This window comes from Scophthalmus maximus, chromosome 4 (assembly GCF_022379125.1).
Source record: "Scophthalmus maximus strain ysfricsl-2021 chromosome 4, ASM2237912v1, whole genome shotgun sequence".
Taxonomy (NCBI): Eukaryota; Metazoa; Chordata; class Actinopteri; order Pleuronectiformes; family Scophthalmidae; genus Scophthalmus; species Scophthalmus maximus.
The window spans coordinates 13,619,041-13,635,046 of record NC_061518.1 but is presented as its reverse complement, the minus strand read 5'-3'; the positions used below and the strand labels follow the sequence as shown (position 1 = coordinate 13,635,046).

Sequence of the window (16,006 nt, the reverse complement as noted above, 5' to 3'; positions counted from 1 at the left end):
GGATATTCAGGAATAAACAGTCACTCAGTAAAATATCCTGAAGCTCAAGTGTCCCTCTCAAACTACCCCCCCACCCCCGTACTACGAGTACTTGAGTTTTTAAATTTCATCGCACTTTTACTTAGCCACAGAAAGAAATATTGTACCTTTTACTCCACTTTAATTATTTGACAGATTTTAATTAGGTTTACAATATCTTTCAATTGTAGATCTGAATTATTTTTTTACCACCATTAGATATAATGGATTGTGGCATAAATTGTGAATCAAAAACAAAACTTTCATGTCTTCGTAAATAAGAGATATTAATGCTAGTCAAGTTTTGTCTCATTGTAATCACAGACCTTGTTTTCTTTTCTGAAAATGTTAAATCATTGAAAATCTGCAAAAGAGCCAAGTTGCTGAAATACTTCCAGGTTTCGGTAGTGGAACAAACATGGAAGTGAATTATTCATACCACCATCTCCAGTCGGAACTTGAATGGCTCTAGAGCATTTTATATTTCGTGTGAAAACATATTTAGGTTTTTATTTGATTATTTGATTAATGTCATAGAGTAAGGCAAAAACACTTTTGTAAATCTTGTTCAAACCACCCCCCTTTATAAGCTTTGTATATCCATGACAACAGATGTACAATGATAAAACAGATGATAATAAGTCAAATGATCTCTTATTTTATTCTGTTCATTAACCATCAAGCAAAGCAGCCTTTAGAAGCATGACTTCATCCATACGGGTCTTGTCTCTTGTTGGGCTTCCAGCTCTGACAGTCCAGCAGCGTCCCATGAAGTCCCCCTGGCTTCTGACACTGTGAAGTGATGAATTATTTCAGTCTGTTTCATTCTCTTTCTTTGGCTCTCCCTGGTTTTTCTGTCCTGATATCTTTAGCACCGGATCAAAATAAGGTCTGTAGATATAAATACCACCAGCGACTCCGAGCAGTGTGACAAAGGCAATCTGTGAGAAAGGTATTTTTCGTCGAAGCATGACTTCTTTTGACTACGAATCCTCCTCTTGACACAAAAGATTATCCTGAAAGAACAATACAGTGGTGTTATCCAAGACATTTTCAATTATAACCCAGGTGCCTTTATTTAAATCATTTGGAAGTTCCTGTGCTTTGTTGATGGCTTTATGTATTTGCATGAATTTCATCACAAATTTTTACTTGGATATTGTTAGGGATCCGACATACAATGCAGGGTAACATATGTGTTTCTGGCAGCGCTAGAACAGTGCTAAATATTTTATTTGTGATTTACCAATCATTTAATCGAGAGGGTAATCTACCGATTAGTTGATGATAAAACAAGTTGAAGCCCTAATTTAGTTCCTCTGTAACAGAACTAAACAAAATGATTTTATCACAAACGATTTCCACTGAGAAAATAAATTAGTTTCAATTGCTCTTATTTTGAAAAATTCCAGACAGGACTTAACAAAACGTCTGCTACCGTGACAATCTTCAGGCGGTTAACCTGTATAAATCTAAAAAAGACATTCGAACTGGCTGAACGTTAATTCTCCGCGACGTTTATAACTCACCGACGGGTCGGTTGATGGAGGCGTCTGTAATCACACACACAAACAGAAGCACACGGATGAAGAAACACGAAGCAATCCCACCAAGATCACTTATATACAGCGGCCACACGATCTGCTTCTTCTTCTTCTGTGAATTCTGGCAGAACCTGAAGAAGCTGCAGGTCGCCACCTGCTGGAATGGACAGTAATATACTAATTTAATATGATATATGTATATATTATATACTATGATATATACTAATGTAATATACTCTGCTCTTTTTTTCTACATTAAAAAACTGTATTTTAGTGAAAGACATGAGTTTTACATTGAGGATTTTATGCGTCAGTGTATGATATAAACAGAATACTTTATTATTATTATTATTATTATTATTATTATTAATTTTATTATTATTATAAGTGTCTCTCAATGACCTTCCATTGCCACAGTTGGAAGAGATCTGGCCCAAATGTTTCTGAGGTTTGTAGTGTCGAGCTTTTACTTTGAAGTCGGGAAACAACATTTTACCGGAAGTTGGGCAGAATACGGAAGCGAATCAACCCCCCTTCGCGGTGTGCTCTCTGGAAGTTTATATGAATGTGGAGACAAGTAAACAGTGAAACCCGGACTAGTCAACTTAAAAAAGTTCTCTTGTCAAAGGAGGAAACTGTTCACGGATCTGAGTGCAACCGGAGAAGCTGCTTTTTAATCCACGCACTCCAATCAATCTGGAAAGCTGGACCGAAATGAAGAAACTGTCATAAAATCTACATAGTACTGCATTATACTGACAGCGACGTGAACAACAAACAGTGGAGGGCAGCAATACGCCGTAGATGCGTCTAGTCTGCCAAATAAAAGAAGAAGAAGAAGATATAAACTATGACGAACTCACTTGTCCGACAAGCCGACAGGTGATTGGATTGTGCCGATTGTTGACAGGGACCTGAACACAACATGACCTGATGGAGAACATCCGACCACGTCTGAAGTTTGGAAACAAGGTCGAGGATGTGAAACTGAGGAAGAGAACATCTCAGCTGTACTCGAAGGAAGATGAATGTTCTCTGAACAACGGTGAGACTTTGATCGAGACACGTGGAATCCAACATTACTTCTCTTTATACTTCTGCTCCACTACACGTGTTTCTGTGAATCTTTTACGACAATACGTTTATTTACAGCTGATAGTTACTGTTAACTTGCAAATAAACAATTAGATTGGGGAATTGATCTTTATTGATTTGACGCACCAAATAAGCGGTATGATTATCTCAAATTACGATGCACTGCCCTGAATTACACCATCAAACAATATGCAAATTTTAATATTATTTTATAATAGTGAGAATTAAACTATGATGATATTGGTTGCTGAGATTATTATAATTATCATAATCGCATCATGATGCTATGGTCATTGTTACTCTTTGCTTGGTCCTTGTGATTTGGTTAGTTGTGGGTGTTTTTTGGTTTATTTTAATTGGTTTAACTCAATTTGAATTGAATTGAATTATAATATGAATTATGTGATTTAAAAAAAATCTATATTATCCACCAAAAACATACACAACTATTATTGGATCTTTAATAAGCATAAACAATTTTAGTGTGATTCAAATTAGCTGTACTTCAACCTAGTGTAACAGTGAAAAACGATGCACACTATTATATATAATATATTATTATATCACTCACGGGATCATTTTTCTGTAAAATCATTACTTGTGTACTTATATTATTTTGATAAAATTCTGGAATTTTCACTTAATAAAACGTAATAGATAATTTAAAAAAAAATAGTTTTGATACTTTTACTTTAGTGGACAGTGATTGTGATGATGGTGACCAAACAAACAGCTTGTGTCCTCTGGTGTATTTATTGTGATGGTGGAAATAAATCATGCATACATTGCTAATAATTAAGTGATTTTTCTTTAACCCCCTCAGACGCGCTGAGAGCCAGAGTCGTCGCGTTTTCGGTCGCATTCAGACTGATCAACTGCTTCCTGGTCCAGACCAGCTTTGTCCCCGATGAGTACTGGCAGTCCCTGGAGGTTTCCCATCATATGGTCTTCAAATATCCTTTGGTTGAAAAAAAAAAGGCTTTATTATCTGGGAGTGTGACAATGCTGCTGTGTATCATCAGGCAGACATATCGGTATCATTGTTTATGTTTGCTAACGTGTGCCAAAATGGAAACTTAGGAACAAACAATGCAGAAAAAATTTGATCATATATGATATGAGGTTAATGGTTAAACTCTAAAATGACAAGCCTCAATTACATTTCCGTGTCATAAGGGTTTGATAACAACATGTTAGGAAAGATTACCAAATAATTGAAAAGAACAACAACAATCATGGGATTTTGATGTTTTGCCAACTCAAGCAATGTTTTGGGGTTTGGTCACCTACTCTCAAAACAGGGCCTTTATTTCTAACTACAAATCCAAACAATGGAGAAACACTGTAAAACAGTTGGCGAACAACAGCGAGCGGCTTCCTATGACTTTAGAAGCGAACACCATCATCAGATAAGTTATTATACAGTAATTATTAATGTGCTGTTAGAACCTTAACAGTCGTACTTATGGGTATCTGACATGGGAGTGGAAGGCGGGAATAAGAGGATTCTCCTATCCACTCTTCTTTGCATTCGTATACAAGATATTACACTTGATACACTTGGACTCTGTCCACCTCCTGGTAAGTTAACACACCTCACTATTCAGACAACTGTCTTAATGTCACACATTTGGGATGTTTCACTAAACTTGGTCCGACTGGCTCTGCAGAAATGGCTTCCAAGGATAATCCAAGCTCTCCTGGCTGCATTTGCGGATGTCAAATTCTTCTTCCTCATCCGAACGCTGGAGAGTCGGGATGTTGCAAAATGGACGGTGAGCACTGTTAAACAGAAACCGCCAACAATGTGCGTCAGCACAGATCTAATTCAGATCATCTGAATTGTAGAAAATGCAATTCCAGAAAGTCTATTATTGTAGTCAAACAAGTACAGGTGAACCAAACATGATGATAAGATGTACTGTAATATTATTCCTATTGTGCTTTATTTTGAGAATTTTATTCGGTCTTTTATTTTTAAGGTTTTAAGATTTTATTTCGATATAGTCTCAGTCCTCTGGTCATCTACTCGCCTACAGTTTTTCTGCCACCTGTGCTCGTGGTTCTCGTGGTTCTGCTGCACCCGGACGCTGACCAACAGCGCGGAGACCACCATCACCTGTCTGGCTCTTTTCTACTTTCCCCTGCCTGGGTCCAAAACACACAGCAGGTCTCTTTTTGTTGAAACTTTTAATTTCTCATTTTTATTTGTCCTAATCTCTAACATTAAGTATTTACAGACCTTTTATTTTACCTTTTTTCCTTTTCTTCTTCCAGCAAAAAATATTTGACCCTCGTTGCCTTGGCTGTCGTTGTTCGTCCGACGGCCCTGATCGTCTGGTTTCCTCTGCTGATGTACCATTTCTGGCAGGACGATGACAAACTGAGACTCATCACTCATAACTATATTCCCATAGGGTTTGTACTTTTAATCTCATATCCACTCTCAACTGTATTTTTTCCTCCTTTCTCAATTAAACAATCATTTCTTTTCTCAATCCAGGGCTTCAGCTGTAGTGATTTCAACGGTCATTGACTGTATATTCTATGAAAAGGTAAAACATTTCAACATTTCAACCACCAACTCATCCGCTGCTCATTGAGGCACACTGTTTATAACGGTTGCTCTGTTTTCCAGTGGACCCTGGTGCAGTTCAACTTCCTGAAGTTTAACATCTTTCACAGTGTGGCTGATTTCTACGGCTCTCACCCCTGGCACTGGTACTTCACCCAGGGCTTTGTTGTCGTGATCGGCCCGCATCTTCCCTTCTTTCTTCATGGATGCACCGTCGCCTACAAAAGATACAAAGTCCTGTTGGCAGCGGTCGTCTGGACCATTGTGGTTTACAGGTAAAGGAGTTGAAAAGTGTTTGTGTTTACATTATCATTAAGGATCAATTTTCCACATCTTTGTTGATATTTTATTCTTCAAAGATTTAATATTCTTTGTTAACTGACGTTATAAATCAAGTGAGAAGTAGAGTCATTTTCTCAAAGACTTGTACAGAAAGTGACATTTTGCAACCAGCCGAGTCGCCTGCTGGTCATTCCTGAGAATACAGGTTTTATGCACCTACGCATTGCCTTCACTTTCCCGACCTGGTGACTACGACCATTTTCCACACACCAACGTAGCAAAAACATGTAAAACCTGAAGAAAAATAGTCAACTTATGAAGATATGAAGGATTCATTCTAAGGAATCCAAACTATTCTTCGTTTCAGGTGATTATACACTAATGAAAACATCATGATGTTTTATGCGCAGCAGACAAATTTGACACGACGTTTCACTTCGTTTCAGTTTGCTTCCTCACAAGGAGTTCAGATTCATCTATCCCGTGCTGCCTTTCTGTATGGTCTTCTGCGGTAAGTTCCTGATATCAAAATCAAAACCTTTATTTGGAGAAACTGTCAGATGTGAGTTAATAATGAGGTTTTTTTTCTTTGTTTCTGTTTAATATCCACCACAGGGATATCTTTGGCTAATTTGAAAGTGTGGCGTCGAGCTGCAGCGCTTGTCCTGTTGGTGACCAACCTGGTTCCAGCTCTCTACACTGGGCTGATCCACCAGCGAGGCACTCTGGATGTCATGAGCCACCTCCACCCACTCTGTGACACCAGCAGCAGCATGTCCATGTCTCCGCAGCCGGACGTCCTCTTCCTCATGCCCTGCCACTCAACTCCCTACTACAGGTGCAGGAAATATTGTATTGATTAAATAACCAGAACGAAGGCTCTAAGGTCTAACAATTTGACTGATCCTCTATATCCAGCAGCTGATGGTTCTCTCTCCTTGTAGCCACGTCCACTGCCCAATGAAGATGAAGTTTCTCGAGTGTCCTCCAGATCTCGGAGAGGACGGTTACGTTGACGAAGCAGAGAGATTCTACGACGACCCTCTTCACTGGCTCAGGACTTCATTTCCGTACAAATCCTCTCTGCCCACCCACCTGGTCTTGTTTGATGTTTTGGAAAAGGTAAAGATATCCAAAGATTGAATTTCTGTATTTAGACACTTCTGCAAATGCTTCACTTCACTGCTGCATAAACCTTCATGTGTATGTTGTTGCAGGAAATCTCCGTGTTTTTGGAAGGGAATCGCTTTGTGAGGACAGCAGAGATATTTCACACTCACTTTCCTGAGGGTAGAGTTGGAGGAAGCATCTTTATTTATGAAAGGCACTGACAAACACTTTAACAATGGAAATCCTCTTTCCTTACTGATTATGTCAAATGATTTGATACTAAAATAAACTATTTTAACTCGGACGATCTTGAAATATCACTTGTCAGATGTGCCGAGTGTGTTTGTTCTTATTATTTACAATTTAATTTGGTGCGAATGTATTTTTCCATGGTGCAAATGTATTTTTAATTTCCCCCCCAATAAGTTTACAGTCAAATGAAACTACCAAGTCCAGTTAAAACAAGCTTACGGTGGAATGTTAGAAAACGGCATTTTAACTCTGAAATTAAAACAACGATTTAGATGTACACGGAAAAAACATCCTAAATGTATGTTGTCTTTTGTTCATTCTTTTTTTTCTTTTTTTGTTTAACAAAACACAATTAACATTTTCTGCTAAATATTTTTTAAGCAAAAGCCCTATGGTTGAAGATAAGAATCAGTGGTGTTACAGCATGAAAACCTTAAAATTAGGTTTGTAAAGTGTTGACTGAACACTCGTTACAAAAGTGCAGATGACGCCACATCTTTCACTCAAACCTAAAAGTGCTGACTTCACTAAACACAAAACAGCTCAAGGACGTTCAGTAGCATTAAAAACGTAACATTGTGCAAACTTACAAGAAAAGAGACTTTGCATCTAAATACAATCCAAAATAGAAATTGCAACTGTAATTATACAGATATATTTTCAGTATTTGGGATCAAACGGCATCGGACCCAGTTCTATTTTCACGTCAGCCATGTGTCTGTCTGTGTTTCTTCCTGATCTGCTCCACTTGCGTTCACTCTGTGGCCGAGATCTGGTTCTCTGCTGCTTCCGCTGTTGATGCTTCGACCGAGACTCCTCCTTTGAGTCCGTGACGGGTCTTTCAAGCGGCCCGCTGTGGAATTCAAACACATCAACAACAGTGTTAAACTCATAAATATGCGTAACAAGCTGCAGCAGGATTATGGATGAAAACGGACAGGAGTGTGTCAGTCATAACTTCAGGACTCTTAAGTTTTTTGTTTAATAGTAATTCATAATTCATGAATTACTATTTTATTCATTCCAAGTTGTTTAAATGCTGAAAATACCTTCAGAAGTCTGAGAGAAGTCAATAAGATTATCATTTTGAAAAGCACATTTTGACAGCAGGTGTGGGGGGCTGTAGCTCAGGAGATAGAGCGGGTTGTCCATTAAGCAGAAGGTCGGTGGTTTGATCCCTGGCCCCTCTAGTCTATATGCTAGTCTATGTGTCCTTGGGCAAGATAGTGAACCACACAAAAAGTTGTTCCTGTTCTTTTTTCAGACATGAACTCCTGGAAATTGGGTCCCGACATTTTCAGGAGTTTACCATTCACATGATGAACTCTGCAGGAGACTGTCCAACTCGTTTGCAATGGCAGGAAAATTTCGGGAACATTCTGTGGCGTCTGGGTAGAGCAAGTAGTCCTGTACATGACGATAATTCCTCTGAGGAGCACAGTTTTTTTGTCTACAGTCAACAACACGCCTACTTGCTCACTGAGAATCTTCCGGAGATTCTCCCGCTGTATTCTCACATGGGCTCACTCATTTTCCTGATATTTCACAAGGGAGCTGGCAGGAAAATTTCCGGAGAATGTCAGTTTATATCAGAATTTAGGACTAGTTGTAGGATTATGGTCTGTCAACATGACTTACCTGGGGCCATAGCTTTTTGTGTAAGCCTCTCCGAAAAAGTGCCTGTAGACAAAGTCGTCTAAATCTCCGAACATATCGTCGTTGAGGCCGTGGTACTCGTGCATGTCCGCCAGATAGTCACCCACACCGCTGACAAAGTCTGTGAACAGCATCCGGTCGTGGATGAACACGCCGTTTTGGAAGAAGTTGTTGATGAACGTCTCCAGCTCTTTCCAGTGGTGGAAGTGGTCCACTTCCTGCTGCAAGTAGCTCTGCAGCAGCTGGTGAAATTCGTCCGCTCTGATCGGGTCCATGGCTTTGTTGAAGAGACACATAGACTCCTGGTAGGCGCAGTCAAAAACCCCAGTGCATCCTCTCACGTTGTCTTTGTGGCCATTTTGACCTCGATCTTCGTGGACTTTCTGTCCTGATTTTCGAGTGTTGTGGTTGCTGCGGGAGGCGTCGTCATCTTTGTGCGATTGGCCCTGATGTGGCTTTTGGGATCGGTGCTGCCATGACTCTTTCCATTTTGTATACCTATCATCACGTCGTTTATGATAAAAGCCTCTGGCCTTGTTGATGAAAGTTGACGCCGAATCCTTGAAGTTTCGAAAAGTTGATTTGACAGAATCTGAAAACTTCCTCAGGTTCTCCTTCACAGCCTCCTTCGCTTTCTTAATCTGCTCTTTGTGGTGGTGGACAAACTCCTTGGTGGAGTTTTTAACGGCATCAAATGTCTCTTTCACTTTCCCGGTCATGCCCTCTTTTGTTTTTTTCACTTTGGACTCTGCGTCTCCTTTAGCTCTTTCCTCTTTGGTTTCCACATACAGCCTCTCCCACAGGTCGGAGCGCTGCTGTTCGTAGCTCAGTCTCTTCTCCAGCTTCGTCAGACGTGACTGTAGCTCTTCTGCCTCTGAACCAAGCTCCTTTTCAGCTCCTGGGATGGGACTTCTCAGACGATTCAGTTCTCTCCTCAACTCATTTGTGACCTTCCTCTCCTTGTCAAGCTTCTCTCTTAGTGTCTGTGCATCAGCCAATAAGCTTTCCCTCTGTCCATGGAAGTTTCTGATCAGCTGCTTCTCCTCTTCCAGCTGCTCCTTCAGCCTCTGGTTTTCTGACTGCAGCGAGTCGGCTCCAGCTCCCTTTGTTTCCAGATCTCTGATCTTGGAGCGCAGGTTTCTCAGCTCCTCCTGTAAGGTGGACAAAGACTTTTCTTCCCGTTCTAGTGAGCTTTTCAGCTGCTGGTTTTCAGCTGCCAGCTTCTGCTGCCGAGCCACCGTGTTCGTCCTCTTCTCTGCTTTCTGCAACTTCTCCAGCTCATTCCTCTGTGCCTTGATGAGGAGGAAAACAGAAAGTTCCGTTTTTTTTATTCAGCTTTGACTGTAAAATTTGCAGTATGCTACAAAAGCAGCGCATGGACTTCCAAGTTACTTGAATGTGCGCCTGTTTGATGTTGATCTCCTGGTTCTCTCTCTTCATCTTCTCAACCACATCTGTGAACAGTGAAATCACTTTTTGCTCATCCAGGTTTTTCAGGTCAAAGTCTTCCCTCTGAGTGGGAAATGGGGAAAAGTTTATTATTCTATTATTATCCATTAAAGTCATTATTGTTAACGGTGATCAAAAATGTTCACAAAATATGAATCATTCAGCATCAGAGTAAGACGGTGAAAATGGTGCTGCAGGTAATATTAGTGATGTTCTTCATCACACAGACTGACAGACAAAGTAAAGACGTCTGAAGTAATGCTATGAAATAAAAGAAAAAAGGAGTAAATACTACCTCACTTGAAATTGTCAGCGGTCTGCTTTAGTTCTTTATGTGTCGACTCAACTGGTGGATTTAAAGGCTTTGTGGCAGTATTTGATTTACCATATTCAAAGTCATTTCTAAATAATTTGTCCATTACACAAAAGGAGTTGAACAATGAAAAAAATTAGAAAAGCAGGATTTATTATTGATTTATTATCAGTATTGTGAACAGTTTCTGTATTTCTGATCACTCAAAGTATCTATTTCTGTTTGAAAGGGCTTTTTTTTAAAGTAAATAAATGAAAAAATATGTAATGTGTGAAAAAAGCGACAGTCAAAAAGTATTGCACCATATGAGTTTGTAATTATATTGTTATGTACAATTTGCTGCTTCTGAGTTTATGATTGTTTTGCGACCTGTGTTGTCACTGACCTGGTTTGGAACATGCTGTTGAAGCAGATCCCTCACACCATCCAGCTCATTCACTCTGATTCTCTCAAAAATGTTCTGTCTTTCTTGAATCTTGACTGTGCCTGCGAGATTTGTAACACAACAGATTATCTACACACAATAATATTTATTTATTTACATGAAAGATTAGAAAATAATTGTTGGGGCGAGTCTTCATGTGATGAACCAGCAGTCTGCAGTCTACAATGTCTATAAACTCAGAAATACAGTTAAATGGGACGGGTACAAAAAACTGTTAAAAGTTCAAATAAACTCTGTCTTCACAAACCTACTGAGGAGGAGAGTAAAAGGAATCGTTTTTCGACATTGCTATTGCTGCAATGAAGCAGGAAGCCACAAACTCAACATCATGTATGAAAGACAGAGGCTCCGAGCCAAATACAGATAGAAACAAAGTTTAATTCTTACCATAGAAGTGACCAAAGCCCATGCTGATGGCTACGATGAGGGCGAGCAGGATACACTTGTTGAGGAAGCTGCTGCCCAGCTCGTTCATTCGGACGTCCGGAGCAGGTCTAACTTCAGCCTGCTCCTCCTGCTGCCTCTCTTCCTTGACCTCCTCTTCCTCCACCTCCTCACTCAGACCTGACCCCTGCTCCTCCTCCTGCTGCTCCTCCTCAGGTTCTGTCACGTTGCTCGTGGTGTTCTTCCTCACCCGTCGTCTTCGCATGACAGTGCCGGGGCTCGGTCCTGCCTCGTCCTCACTGCTGCTCGAGTTTGAAACTCCAGGCTGTTGCACTGGGAAGACTACAGAAAAATGTTATGGTTAAAGTCATTAAATGATTGGGAAAAAATATTTGTTTACCTCCGCCAAGGAGGCTAGGTGATTGGTTGCGTTTGTCTGTTTGTTTGCAGGATTACTCAAAGTTACAGATGGATTTGCATTTATCTGAAATAGGTCTTAGCCATGGTTACAAGTGATTACATTTCAGGAGGGATCCAGGAATCTTTTGAAGGATTCTTCACCATCGCTATATAGGGATTTGGGTTAAACAGTATCTATGTGGGGATGGTTCAGCCTTGGCGGAGGTTAGCCCTCTCGTAGTGCTCCTGTTTTAAAAAGTGGTGCGTTCAAAATGAACCGGCTCAGAAAGAATGCACAGGTCATTCTACTTGTGCAGATAAATTAATCTTACAATGATTAGTTTATTCAGGAAATTGCTGAACAATTGAACAATATCAAGACACAAATGATTCTTAATCATCTGGATTTACTGGACAATTTGTTGCTGCAGGTTATCTTTGTTCTCCAAAAAGAGAAAATTAAAAAAAATATTCAACTATTCAACAAAAATGTTTTCTGACTTTGAGTGAATGACAACAGCAACCTTAACCTCTCACAACTTGAATGAGAGTTCACTATTACATAATGTCTTATATCATTTTTGTAAATGAATGACACTTCTTACTTAGCAAGACCTACAAACACACGCATACACACACAGACACACACACACACACACATGCACACCCGTGTAGAAACTACTTGTGATTTTTGTAGTTGAACATGCTTTAAACGCAAACGTCGTTGAACAGCATGTGTTCAACTTCAGCATTAGGTCTGTGAGTTGCTGCGCAAGCTTAGCATCATATTAGATTCACTCCAGTTCCAAATCAGGCCACCTGCAAAAGAGCGGCCTCCAGTGAGCTGGCTTCTCAGATGGTGGCCTAAGTTCACCAAACTCTGTTTCCAGTGACTCATCATCACACCTGCTTTGGCAATGTGGAAACAGGCAGAGGGAGAAATATGTTGTGTTGACGTGTAAGAATTCTTATTTATTGGCTGCGAGTGGAAGCCAGAAGAAAACATGAGGATGGGTGAGTGTGTTGTACCAGTCTCTGCAGCAGTGAAGGCGTACTGGCTGCTGCAGGATGTGCCGAAGTAAAACTCCTTGTCGGGCGCTGCCTCCTCTTCCACATCTGCGTGCTCGTCCTCCTTCAGGTCTCCCAGAGTCACGATGTCGGAGTGATCGCTGTAGGACAACAGAGTCACGGGCTCTTTCCCCGCAGCACCGTCTCTGTCCTGCAGAACACACAGAAAGAGGAGACAAAGTGGTGTGGAGAGACATTAGACTCATAATATTCACAAATGTGTATTACGTGATCTACAAATGAAAAATAAGATTTACAAACGTGAGAAAATGTGTGCATAATTTTGGGTGCTCACAAATCCAAGTCATTTGAACACATGTAAAACAATTTTCCAAATTCACATATTAAATTTTTGTTTGTAGATCATGTATTACACATTCATGAACACATTCTCTCCATACAGAGGTTTAGGATTATTTTGCAGATTATTTTTGGTTTTCTCACCTCCGAGGCGTACGGTGTCTCATCTGCGGTTTGTTCTCTCAGTGTGTCGTCAAGTGAATCTGCACCTATCTCTTCAACACACCCAGCTGGAATATCAACAAGATCAATTATAGTAAATGTTGATGAGTTATGGCTGCTATGATTATGTCACAAATATTAAATCATCCAGTGAAAATGTGGAACAATTATAGTCAAATTTAGAGCTGCAACTCATTTAACTACTGATGAATCTGTCTGTTTCATGTTATGTCCAAACCACTGTTCAGAGCCAAGGGTTACTCACATCAGAGTCTTAGGAAACTAAGAAAACCAGCAAATAATAACAACTGACAAAGTGTTATTAAAACTGTCTTAAAAGTATCAGTTATATGTCTTGTACCAGCTGATGCAGAGGCATCTGTACCCAGCAGCTCTTCCTCCTCCACTGGGGGGCGCTCTAACAGCGCAGCTGCATATTCCACTGCAGCCTCTGATCCCAACGTCTCGATATCTGAACCCTGTAAACACAGAGAGCCAACTTCAAAATTGGGCATGATGCAATAAAAAGGTTTTTCTTAGTTCAAATTACCATCTAATACCTTATTATGCAAATGTTTATAATTAAGAATAGATAGTAATCAGAAAGATAATCAGAGTCTTTCAGTGAGAAATGATTTGTAGCTGTGACTGGTCAGTTTTATTGTTAATGATGGAAGTAGAAGTAATATGTGACTGAACAAACATGAGATGGCCTGCATGATGGCAGTTTCAATGTAAAAACACAGAAAAACACCTCTAATGTCAAACTCAGAGGCAATTTGTGACGATCAAATATCTGCTAAGCATGAGAAGAAGAAAAAAATATCATCATCCAGCAGCGAAATCCTAGTAACTTAATAACTGAGGGAATATACAATAACAAACTAACAGCAAACTGAGTATTTAATCACAGCCCCAGCTATCACATTTGTCTCTTTTCAGAATCACAAAGGTCATCTTATATGCTCATGGGAAATCTGTCTCCAGCAAAGAAGAGAAAACTGTTCCAGGCAGCGAAGAGAAAAAAAACATGTTAAATAATTTGCCAAAACTTGTGATCAACTTGTATGTTTTAGTGTCTCTTTTTGTCTCCCCGCTGTAACCTTTAAAATGTCAAAACCTATTCGACAACAGAAACAATCGCATGGAAATAGTCGCGATAAGGAATGAAGAAAAGGGGTTTATACCTCATTACTAATGATGGTCCAGCCACAGGACGACTCTGCATCACTCGACGTCTCTGACATTTTGGGCTCTTGTCAGCAATAAACAACACAGGGATCTAGGGGAGATAAGGGGGTATTAGGTAAAGTTATTAAATTATATGAATGAGTATGTTATTGTCGAGATAAGATGAGCCTTTCGTATTTTGCCATCAGTAATGAAAGTCAAGAGGAACCTGTCCCTTGGCGATATTAGGATGCATATACCATGAGACAATATAAATTTGGCCACATAAGAGATTTTACCATCATGTTTGTTTATACCATGCTATTTATCATTTGAAAATCTTACAGGTGATGTAGCACATCAATGAACAGCTCTACGTAGCTTATTGGCAATATTAGATTGTATTATCTTATTATGTGAGGCATTGAATCTATTTATTATAATTTTTTTTTAGAAATGCAGAACTCACCCCCAGCAGCCTGGAACTGTTCACCAAGGTTGTGAAGCACCCTTCCCCAGGTTGGTCCTGAAACAACGTGGGGTTTGGTAGTCCCACAAACGGACACAGATACAGCAGAGTCAGTCACTTCAGGTTTCCTAAAGGAAAATAAATCCATTTAATTAATCTTAGTATTGAGGCACTACTGTTGTGGACGCCTACATAGAGGTTCATTCACCACCTCTGTCCAGTTATGTAATTCATTCACCTAGAGCTGCAGCAGTTAATCGATTAATCGATAAGTAATCGACTACTACATTAATCGCCAAAGACAAAATTCTGTGATTTCAGCTTCTTAAATGTGAATATTTAATAATTTCTGGTTTCTTTGCTCCTCTGTGACAGTAAACTGAATATCTTTGGTGTTTGGACAAAACAAAACATCGTCTTGTGGTTTCGGGAAACACGACCGACATATTTCACCAATTCCTGGACCAAAAAACGAATCGATTAATCAAGAAAATTATGAAAATAATCGTTGATGCAGCCCTACTTTCAACTCCATTACTTTTCAACTTGAGTACACGCCTACACAAACAAACACGCGTAGCAGCGCCCCCTGGTGGCCCGTGGTCGAAGTAAACAAGAACAACATTTGCTTCAACAACAGCGGTGACAGCGTCTGTGAGCTGTCGATGACATTAGCAACGTTAAATAACGCCATTCTGCGGTTGACTGTTTTTATTTTCTGATTAGTTAACTATCTTAACGGGCAGGTTATTAACGCCATCTCTCTCAAACATCGCCGTAGCGTATCATTAGAATCGTGTCGACAACGTCCACCATCTTTAACAACCATTTAACACGAGAAGTTTTATTTCAAAACTAAGACAGAAGGATTGAACTCACCGGTGTTTTGCGGCCAACGACGAGGCAGCTGTTTGCAACCAGCTCCAGAGTTGTTGCAGTAGACCCGAGGTTTAACCGTCGACACCCGACTCGTAGCCGGGAAATGTAGTCTTTTACAGTGGTTACTTTGGACAGGCGGCAAAAGCGCCAGCGCAACGCCTTAGAAGTATTTGGACTACATTTCCTACAATGCAGCGCGGTGAGCAAACGCGCTCAGCGAGGGCGGGGCGAACACTAATGTGGCTGCTGCGAAAAAATACATAAACAAGGAAGCGTGACAAAGCATCCCACCGGCATAAGTAAGGATGGGGAGAGGACCGCAGATAACACCCTGTGATGTGTTTGTGCAGTGTTGTCTATTTGGTCGGGGGAGTTTAAAGGCGTGTGGCTACTTCTGAAAAGTCCAAAGTGTCCGTGAAGAAACACGTGGCGGTCA

General features: G+C 40.2%; 3 protein-coding genes across 6 annotated transcripts; 1 reads left to right on the top strand and 2 right to left on the bottom strand.

Moving 5' to 3' along the window:
- Nucleotides 1-660: 660 nt before the first annotated feature.
- Nucleotides 661-1,704, bottom strand: LOC118301853 (protein PIGBOS1). The gene is made up of 2 exons (XM_035627481.2): nt 1,548-1,704; nt 661-1,034 (listed from the first exon to the last, which is right to left on the bottom strand). The coding sequence occupies exon 2, from the start codon at nt 987-989 to the stop codon at nt 831-833; it is 159 nt and encodes a 52-aa protein (XP_035483374.2). The 5' UTR covers nt 990-1,034; nt 1,548-1,704; the 3' UTR covers nt 661-830.
- A 351-nt stretch (nt 1,705-2,055) lies between these two features.
- Nucleotides 2,056-6,944, top strand: pigb (phosphatidylinositol glycan anchor biosynthesis, class B). Of its 2 annotated transcripts, XM_035627476.2 has the most exons (12): nt 2,059-2,607; nt 3,481-3,610; nt 4,121-4,238; nt 4,328-4,432; nt 4,697-4,827; nt 4,935-5,075; nt 5,161-5,212; nt 5,296-5,507; nt 5,961-6,025; nt 6,130-6,352; nt 6,459-6,636; nt 6,732-6,944. In XM_035627476.2, the coding sequence occupies exons 1-12, from the start codon at nt 2,496-2,498 to the stop codon at nt 6,843-6,845; spliced, it is 1,581 nt and encodes a 526-aa protein (XP_035483369.1). In that variant the 5' UTR covers nt 2,059-2,495; the 3' UTR covers nt 6,846-6,944. The 2 variants fall into 2 exon arrangements, with proteins under 2 accessions (XP_035483370.1, XP_035483369.1); XM_035627477.2 differs by lacking the exon at nt 6,732-6,944 and having other exon boundaries at nt 2,056-2,607; nt 6,433-6,572.
- ccpg1 (cell cycle progression 1) lies at nt 6,806-15,718 on the bottom strand. 3 transcript variants are annotated; one of them, XM_035627472.2, is made up of 11 exons: nt 15,571-15,718; nt 14,692-14,819; nt 14,240-14,334; nt 13,414-13,531; nt 13,035-13,120; nt 12,552-12,741; nt 11,127-11,465; nt 10,680-10,780; nt 9,925-10,044; nt 8,515-9,824; nt 6,806-7,729 (listed from the first exon to the last, which is right to left on the bottom strand). In XM_035627472.2, exons 3-11 carry the CDS (start codon nt 14,297-14,299, stop codon nt 7,537-7,539), a joined length of 2,517 nt encoding a protein of 838 aa, XP_035483365.1. In that variant the 5' UTR covers nt 14,300-14,334; nt 14,692-14,819; nt 15,571-15,718; the 3' UTR covers nt 6,806-7,536. The 3 variants fall into 3 exon arrangements, with proteins under 3 accessions (XP_035483365.1, XP_035483367.1, XP_035483368.1); XM_035627474.2 differs by having other exon boundaries at nt 14,692-14,748; nt 15,571-15,665; XM_035627475.2 differs by lacking the exons at nt 12,552-12,741; nt 13,035-13,120; nt 13,414-13,531; ... (1 more) ...; nt 14,692-14,819; nt 15,571-15,718 and adding an exon at nt 12,342-12,435.
- Nucleotides 15,719-16,006: the final 288 nt, after the last annotated feature.

Bases quoted from the DNA above. Each gene is read 5' to 3' on its own strand.
- pigb (XM_035627476.2), top strand. From the start codon at position 2,496: ATGGAGAACATCCGACCACGTCTGAAGTTTGGAAACAAGGTCGAGGAT. The intron at 4,239-4,327 runs GTAAGTTAACAC...CTGGCTCTGCAG, and splicing joins TGGACTCTGTCCACCTCCTG to AAATGGCTTCCAAGGATAAT. The intron at 4,828-4,934 runs GTCTCTTTTTGT...TTCTTCTTCCAG, and splicing joins GGGTCCAAAACACACAGCAG to CAAAAAATATTTGACCCTCG.
- ccpg1 (XM_035627472.2), bottom strand. From the start codon at position 14,299: ATGTCAGAGACGTCGAGTGATGCAGAGTCGTCCTGTGGCTGGACCATC. The intron at 13,532-14,239 runs GTATAAACCCCT...CTGTGTTTACAG, and splicing joins GGACCATCATTAGTAATGAG to GGTTCAGATATCGAGACGTT. The intron at 11,466-12,551 runs GTACAACACACT...ATTTTTCTGTAG, and splicing joins CTTCACTGCTGCAGAGACTG to TCTTCCCAGTGCAACAGCCT.
- LOC118301853 (XM_035627481.2), bottom strand. From the start codon at position 989: ATGCTTCGACGAAAAATACCTTTCTCACAGATTGCCTTTGTCACACTG.